Genomic DNA, 8748 nt, shown 5'->3' on the forward strand with positions numbered 1-8748 from the left:
GGTCTCTCTAAGCGAGATCCCAATTCGTCGGTCATCCGACGTGACGTCTCCGTTCCCTCCTTCAGGGAACAAGGGTTACCATACGTAACCGAGACGTTATCAAACCTAAGTCACAATTTAGTTTGGGGACCTATTCTCACTATTAACTTGCTTTTAACTACGACTTTTGCCTCAATAAACTCCTAATTTGCTGCTTAATAATGTTAGTTGTTAAGTTTAAGGATTAAGGGATCTAAAAGATGGTCATGCAGAATAAGGCATTATTATATGTGCTTTATAAGTACTAATAAGCTGCCAATATGCATGCTAATAAGCAACTGAATAGTGAGAATTGGTCCCTAAACTAAAATGACAATCATGAAAGTATATACATATCTTATATATACACTTCTTTTTTCCCACAATGGTAGCTCATGTCCAGACCAGTGACAAACCAGTATAAACCACCTTTTCAGCAGTTTTCCCCCCTTTTCCCTTTTCCTGAAAAGTGTTTCTAGCTGTGAGTGATGTTTGAATTTAAAGTTGGGGAACATGGAACAAGTGCACATGGAAGATTACACATTGGAAGATTAGCCTAAAGAATTAAAAACAGCATGCCACACATGCAGTTCATTAGGTTAAAATCACCCAGGCATATTCCGAGAAGAGAATATTACCATATGAACTCTCCTGTCCAATGAACTTAAGCTATCCTCATGTCCTTTCTGCCCTTTCTGTTGTGGATCAAATAAGGGGGTTGACGTGTCACATTTGGGGCAATGTTTTAACATGTCTACAGGGCATATCAACATTATCAACATATCAACATTTTCACCACTGATGCAATAATTCAGATAACACTTCCATGTCTGTGTATGTTATCCTGATATTTTTTTCACTTGTTTTGACACATTTGACACTCTTGGTTTATTTTCAGTCTGTGACTCATAAAAGCAACACTCTTCAGACATAAAATCAGAGGACATTACATTTATACCATTTCATACAGCTGTAATTACCTGCAGCACTCGGCGTGTGGATCACAGTGCTGATATTTGGAACAACTCTTTTTTCATACGTTATTCATTCAAGCTGCATAATTTATTGCAGACTTCTAATATTAAAATGTAACCAAATATAAATGTATAAAAAATTATAAGTGATTTTTATTAATCTAGTATTTACTGATGTTTTAAATAACTTTCTCCAAATTGTGAAAAAGAAGTACAGTTTAGCATACTTTTAAAACTAATATGAAAAATAGATATAATAATATACTATTAAATATAAATAAAGTAATAATAATCAATTTTACTTTTACTTTACTTTTACTTTTAGTCATTTAGCAGACGCTTTTATCCAAAGCGACTTACAAATAAGAAAAAGTAATTAAAACTAAAAGCTAAAACTCTTTGTTGGCATTCGGCGCCCAAGTGCTGGTTGGATTCGTCACTCTTTAGCTCCGCCCACGGCGCGCCTCCAGGAGCTCGGCTTTTTCCGGAGAGAATCGTAAAGCTGTATCTTTCTTTTATAAATATGATAAAACTAAAGACTTTTTGGAGATATGAAGGATGCAGTACTACTCTATAGGTACTCAAGATTAACATGAGATTGGGTGAAACTGTGTGTGTTATGCCCCCTTTAATTGCATGCTATTTACAATTAAATGAAAATGTATTTAAATAATAATAGATCAAATTAATAAATTAAAAGTAAATTAAACGCAATTAGCTGAACTTAATTAGGGTCATTTCCTCAGTAAAATCTTTATATGCAATATTAGAATTAATTCTACTGTCTTTGAAATGTGGTTAAAGTGTAAAGCTAAATGTACTGAAAAGCATTTATGATATACTTTTAGTGTCATTTCGATCGCATTTTACAAAAAAATGTAATGGTGCAATTTCTATTAACAACATTATCAATAATATATAATAATATGTTATATTAACAATATATTAACTTTAAATGTAATATCAAATACCACACTAGTTAAAATTATAATCAATGACTTACATGTGCTTTGTTAGTCATATACCTACATATAATATAATTAGTGTAGGCTGTAGGTTGCAGACGACAGATTTTGACCTTTTAATATCTTTATAGGGCCCATAAGTGTTAATTAAGAAGGCAAGCATTCAGATTTTGGATAACTTTGGATAATTCATTGTGATTTTGAGTGTACCTCAATACCAGTGAAACTCTCTGACTTCCATCAGCAATTGTTGCTTTATTGGAAATTATTGTTCAAGCATAACTTTACGGCTCATAACACCCCAGTTTGGAATAATAGATACATGTTTGGCAGAACATTCTTTTTTTTTGAGGAATGGAAATCCAAAGGCATTTGGGCTATTGCCCATTTTTGGGATGAGAATGGAAATCTGCTACTACATAGAGATTTTTGTGAGAAATTCCAACTGCAGTGCACTGTTCATATTTACAATAGAATGATTAGAGCCATTCCAGTCGCTTTGAGATTAATGGTTAAAGAAGATTTTGTGAATTCCCAAGTTTCCCCAGAATTGAGGCAGCTTTCCTTAGACGGTTATTAGAAATGTTATTTTACAGGCTTATTATCCAAACCCAATTAGACGGGAATACGTGTTTAAAGATTGGGATACAGTTGAAAAAATAAAAATAAATAAATAAAATAGTTGTCTTTCCCCCTGCCTGAGTTTCAAGATTCTAAATGAGATTTACCCTACTAACGAATTTTTAAGATTGAAATATAATTTTGATGTAAATAATTGTGTTTTTTTGTGAAACAAGTATTGAAGTGTTAGATCATGTTTTCTTTTTGTGTGATACGGTACTACCTCTTTGGAGAGAGATGCAAAACTGGTTATGTTCCAGGGATGTTGAATTCCCACATCTCAATGTGAAGGTAGTCAGTTTTTTTTTTTTTTTTTTTAAACAAAGATTTTGAATTGGTTATTAATTTCCTGTTATGTTTTGGGAAGTTTTTTTTTAAATTATTGTTCACAAGTGCAGATGGTTTAAATATAAACCCAACTTTATTCAATGGTGTAATGAGGTAAAACTCTTATACAAATCTTTAAAATTTGTTAAGAACAAGAGAGCCCTTAAGTAGACTTCTCTCTTGGATTTGTATAATTTAATTTAAAAGTCCATTTTGTTGTATTATATTTTTGAAGCACCGTATGTATTTATTTTCTTTGTATTTTTATTTCTGGTTTAGTTTGGTTTATTTTGACGTTTTATTTATTTATTTATTTTTTCTGTTTTTGGTTATGCTCAACTAAGGCTGAATAAGATGTGTTATATTCTGGAAAGTGATTTTGTACCTTGTTTGGTTGTAAAGTTGATGCAATACTACTACTACTACTACTAATAATAATAATAAAAACTTTGGATAATTCATATAGGGCTCTATGATCTCTTATTATAGCAGAGTGCATAAAGTTTGACCCTTCACGCTTTCCGTAGTCCGCTGAAAAAGGTAAACACGGAAGTTCAATCCTAAATATAGTCTGGATGAGGTTGCTCTTAATACGTGTCTTTTTAGTGATTAATATGGTTATAAATCTGTAGCGGAGAACACAAAAGACCAAGAAAGCGTCAAAAAACCAAGCAGCTGAATAGTGGTGTCGTTCAGGCTGATATAAAGTTTGTACCGCACACGGAGCTGAGAACTTGTGCTGAAGTTCAATGGCTTCAGATAAGCAAGTCACATTTGTGATCGTCGGTGGAGGAATCGCAGGTGTAACTTGTGCAGAACAGGTACGAACAAATCGATAACATCTATAATGACTGGTCTGATAACTGTCTGGACTTAAAACTTTGAAACCTTTTGCAGATCGCATCGCAGTTCGTATCAGATGAAGTTTATCTTCTGACAGCCTCACCCTTAGTAAAGACGGTTACAAATTTCAAACAGGTTTGGTATTTAACGTTGAAATTCTGTGTCTTTGTTTAATTAGGAGCACTTTGATTATTTATTGTGGAAAATTAAACTATTTTAAGACATTTATTGTACGTCCTTAAAAATATTTTATTTATTTAAAAAAATACAAATACAAATTGTACACACAGATTCCAAATTAGTTAGGTAAAACATGAGGTAAAATGTAATAAATATAATACAATATGCAATACTATACATAAATAAAAAAAATCTGGATATTGAATTTTAAAAAAAGGAAAGAAAAATGTGTATTAAAAAATTTTTTTTTGTCAACAACCTTTCTTCATCTAGGTGTCGAAGACGTTGGAAGAATTCGATATCGAGGACCAGCCCTCCAGTGTTTTAGAAGAAAAGTATCCCAATCTGAAAGTCCTACAATCTGCAGTCAAACTCCTGCGAGCTAAAGAACATGTATGTTAAGACAAACACTTTGTTTCTTTTTCCTAAAATATTCTACATTTAATTTGATTCACTCTCTGAATTTCTGCAGCTTTTACAAGCAGAGAATGGTCAGACGTTTCATTATAAAAAGCTGTGTATCTGCAGCGGAGCCAGACCCAAGCTTCTCACCCAAGATAACCCTCATGTGCTGGGCATACGAGACACAGACAGCGCTCAGGTACACTCATTAGTAATGAATAGTATGTGTTTTGAACATAACAGACATGAATGTGATGATTGATGCTATTTTCACAGGAGTTTCAAAAGCGGTTATCAAAGGCTAAAAGGATAGTTGTCATTGGCAATGGAGGAATCGCATTAGAATTGGTGTAAGTATCTGAATCGTTAGTATTGATAATACGGGATCTGCACAGTAAACACACACACACACACGCGCCACAACAACAACAACACACTAGTAGTCACTTAAATGCATGGAATTAGATTTGTATAGAAATATAATTGTGTATTAATTGATTGTTTTTTATTTTTATTTTTTACCAAATCAAAAATGTAATTAAATGAAAGTAATATAATTTCTATACGTTTCTGCTTCATAATTCTTCTATTCCCATTTATTTCACAATTCATGAAATAAAGTTATTTCACAATTCATTTGTGTTATTTGGTATTTTGATTATTTTACTATTATCAGTAATGTGAAAAATAATTGAAATGATGTCGGCAAACCAAAGTAAAGAAGAAAAGAACAATAATATAATATAATATAAATTTTATCGGTTTAACATGTCCACTACATAATTCCAATTACTCCCATTTGTGCTATTTCAAAATTCATTTGTGTTATTTTGTATTTTCATATTTTGATGATTTTACTACAGATTGATGGTTTTATTTATGTAATAATGAAAGCATGTGTAGGTGCACCCAAAATCTTTGTTTGGAAGTCTAGGTCCAAATGCGAACAGAACAAGGTAAAAAAACAAAGAGAGAGAGATGTATTGTGATATTTGATAATGCTTGCTGTGTGCTCCTGTAGGTATGAAGTAGAAGGTTGTGAAGTGATCTGGGCTATAAAGGATAAAGCCATAGGAAACACTTTCTTCGATGCAGGAGCTGCTCAGTTTCTCATCCCCTCACTGGAGGCTGACAAAAAAGAAAGAGCGTTGCCCTGCAAGAGAGCACGCTACACTACTGGCAAGACTGGAGGTATGAATTCAGCTTACACACTGGTTTCCACACTCACACACAGTGAGCACTGCTGCCCTCTTCTGGCAGTTTTGATGGAAAGTAAGTATATGAGTGCAACTGTAATGAAGTAAAAAGGGTAAACCTGTTTTCTCACTAATAAATTATAAATACAGTTTTACTTTGTCATAATATGTAGTATGTACACTACCAGTCCTTGTTTGGACACTTGCACTTCTTATTATTTTTTTGTAATAATAATGCCATTTACGTTGTTCTATTTTCTACATTGTTGAATAATAGTAAAGTCTTCCAAACCACAATATTTTGTTTCATTACGAGCTGATAAAAAAACATAAATTCTGTCAAGTGTGTCACATGCGTATGTTTCATAGCAGGCCACAGTGGGGCTTCAGGGGAGCTTGGCAGTGCCTTGGGCCCAGATTGGCATGAGGGGATTGAACTAAGAGGAACAGTGCAGGTTTGTGTCCACAATATTTTCACATTAGTCACCATAACAGGGTGTATGATTGTCACTTTTCACTTATTTTGATTGTTTTCCTTCATTTCACAGAATTCCAGTGGAGTGCATGTAGAATATGAGTGTGAGGTTGACAAGATCTACACCCAACAGGAGTTCCTACAGTCCCAACTCAACACAAATAAATCTGAATTAGGTTTAATAATAATAATAATAATAATCATCATCATCATCTAAATAATAATTAATCTGCAGTGTTTTACAACTGAAATAAAATAACTTTTTTTTTCTTCTTCTTTTTTAGGGCTGTGGCCAGCTTATGTTCAGTTAACCAATGGGAAGATTTATGGCTGTGATTTCGTTGTTAGCGCAACAGGCGTTGTGCCAAACACTGATCCTTTTCTCAGTGGCAACAATGTAAAAATTTATATGCATTTGAATTGACCCATTTATTTTCACTTTTATATTTTATTTATTTATCATAAATATAATTTTGGTTATTATTGTATGGATAAATATGGATATGTAATATTTAGGGTTGCAAAGGGGTGGAAAATTTCCGGAAACTTTCCAAAAATCCCTGGAATATTCCAAAAAAATCCTGGAAAGTTTCCAAAATTTCTGGAATATTTCCGAAATTTACAGAAAATGTTCCACCTTTTTGCAACCCTAGTAATATTACAAGGATATATTTCAGTATTATATGTCCAGTGGTGCTTTTTTCTGAATTTATTTATATATTTTTTTCAGTAATTTTTTTTTATTATAGTATATCATTTTATTTATTGACTTATCAGTATTGTCAGTGCATAACTAATAAAGTTTTAAACATATTATACATGTATTTGTTTCCGGGTTTGTCAGGTAAATTTAGCTACTTTTATCAATGAAATGAACAGCAAGTGGCCCGATAACACCAGAATTCAAGGCTTTTTTCATTTCAGTTTGAATTGGCAGGAGATCATGGTCTGAGAGTGGACGATCATATGCGGACGTCTGAACAGGATGTGTATGCGGCTGGAGATGTGTGTACTGCAGGCTGGGAGCCCAGCGCTCTCTGGCAACAGGTACAGCTGCATCTCTGTTACTGTATTAATGTATAAATTATGTACTGAGGATTGACTTTCTAAAACGTCTCTCCTGTTATGTGTAAGATGCGATTGTGGACTCAGGCGCGTCAGATGGGCTGGTACGCAGCACGTTGTATGGCTGCAGATGTTCTGGAGGAGCCTATAGAGCTGGACTTCTGCTTTGAGCTGTTCTCACACATCACCAAATTCTTCAGCTACAAGGTGAGTCCTTTTGTTTGTGTCTATTTCTTTAAAAAATATGTATGCTCTTCTTGTTGGTACCTCTCTTTCTGAAGAAATGTCAGTAATTGTTTTATTCTCAGACTTAATGCCAGAGAATTCAGAATTTAAAAATGGGCTCCCTTTTTATTCACGAGTCACAACTGGAATGACTGAATTTGCTGAATTGCAGTTCAAAAGTAATTTACACAATAGAAACATTATGAAAATTAATATGAGGGATGCACACTCATCAGGAGTGAAAGTGGTGACAAAGATGTGAGGTTTAAAAAAGGGCATCCAATTGTCTCTGGCCACATTAACACACTAATTCACACAATAATACACAATTCACATAATAATAATAATAATAATAATATAGTGTGTGTGTGTGTGCGCTTGTGTGTGTGTAAAAAATAATAAATAAATAAATGTGTGTGCCGTTATGTTTCATATATGTTATATGAAACAAAGTGCATTTATAAAATGAACAAAAAATAATAATAATAAATTATAAGATCAAATTAAAATAAAGTTCATGTATATAAAGTAAAATATCCATGTTGTCTATTGTTTTTGTAAGTACTCCATATGTTGTATGATAACATGTTTATGGCTCATTTGTGTTTTTGTTTGTTTGTTTTGTTTCATTTTTATTGTAAAATAATAAGCCTGATTGCTTCCTTAATTAAAGTTCAAAACAAGGAATTGAAGAATAATTTTAAGAGCATTCTCAGTGGATGGCACAAAAGTAGTTTTCACATTTTGGTAATACCGTATTGACCTGAATATAAGACGTTTTTTTTCTTGGAAATACATCTGAAAAAACGCGGTCGTCTTATATTCAGGGTCTCAATATATATTTTCTGTTTTGTCGTCTTTTTTTTTTTCTTTTTCTTTAGGTGGTTTTGCTAGGGAAGTTTAATGCTCAGGGTTTGGGTCAAGACCATGAGCTTCTTGTGCGCTGTACAAAAGGCCAGGAGTATGTAAAGGTGGTTCTGACTGGGGGCCGAATGGTGGGAGCCGTCCTTATCGGAGAGACGGACCTGGAGGAAACTTTCGAGAACCTCATTCTCAACCAAATGGACTTATCCCGATATGGCGAGGAGCTTCTTAATCCTAATATTGACATTGAAGACTACTTTGACTGAATCGTTCTGGTTAGTCAATGACAAAGATATGATTAATTTATTTTAAAGCTGCACCGTGCAATTTATGTTCTACGAAACAGTTGTTCAAAAATAATAATTGTTTTCAAACACTTCACCAATCTTACACCGGTCTTGCTCAGCAACAGGAAGTCCTACCTCAATCTGTTGCCTTTGGTCGAGGCTATATTGTCATGCTGAGCACGCAAATAAACAGACTTCAAATTAGTTTTCACAGCTAGAGGTGCAGAAATTGCACATTGTATTTTAAAAGAGTAGTTCACCCACAAATGGAATACATAATTCACTCGCCCTCATGTTGCTACACGT

At 33.5% G+C, this 8748-nt stretch overlaps 1 protein-coding gene across 1 annotated transcript; it reads left to right on the forward strand.

Annotated features, from left to right (window-relative positions):
- Positions 1 to 3437: 3437 nt before the first annotated feature.
- Positions 3438 to 8748, forward strand: pyroxd1 (pyridine nucleotide-disulphide oxidoreductase domain 1). The gene is made up of 12 exons (XM_016536548.1): positions 3438 to 3726; positions 3803 to 3883; positions 4202 to 4321; positions 4401 to 4529; positions 4607 to 4680; positions 5352 to 5521; positions 5896 to 5981; positions 6075 to 6177; positions 6286 to 6398; positions 6926 to 7048; positions 7136 to 7273; positions 8173 to 8748. The coding sequence occupies exons 1-12, from the start codon at positions 3655 to 3657 to the stop codon at positions 8419 to 8421; spliced, it is 1458 nt and encodes a 485-aa protein (XP_016392034.1). The 5' UTR covers positions 3438 to 3654; the 3' UTR covers positions 8422 to 8748.

Source organism: Sinocyclocheilus rhinocerous, unplaced genomic scaffold (assembly GCF_001515625.1).
Source record: "Sinocyclocheilus rhinocerous isolate Xijiao unplaced genomic scaffold, SAMN03320098_v1.1 scaffold155, whole genome shotgun sequence".
Classification (NCBI taxonomy): Eukaryota; Metazoa; Chordata; class Actinopteri; order Cypriniformes; family Cyprinidae; genus Sinocyclocheilus; species Sinocyclocheilus rhinocerous.

What these genes read in the sequence shown, in the direction of transcription:
- pyroxd1 (XM_016536548.1), top strand. Translation starts at nt 3,655, where the DNA reads ATGGCTTCAGATAAGCAAGTCACATTTGTGATCGTCGGTGGAGGAATC. An exon ending in CACAAATAAATCTGAATTAG is followed by an intron (nt 6,178 to 6,285) that starts GTTTAATAATAA and finishes CTTCTTTTTTAG; the next exon opens with GGCTGTGGCCAGCTTATGTT. An exon ending in CCAAATTCTTCAGCTACAAG is followed by an intron (nt 7,274 to 8,172) that starts GTGAGTCCTTTT and finishes CTTTTTCTTTAG; the next exon opens with GTGGTTTTGCTAGGGAAGTT.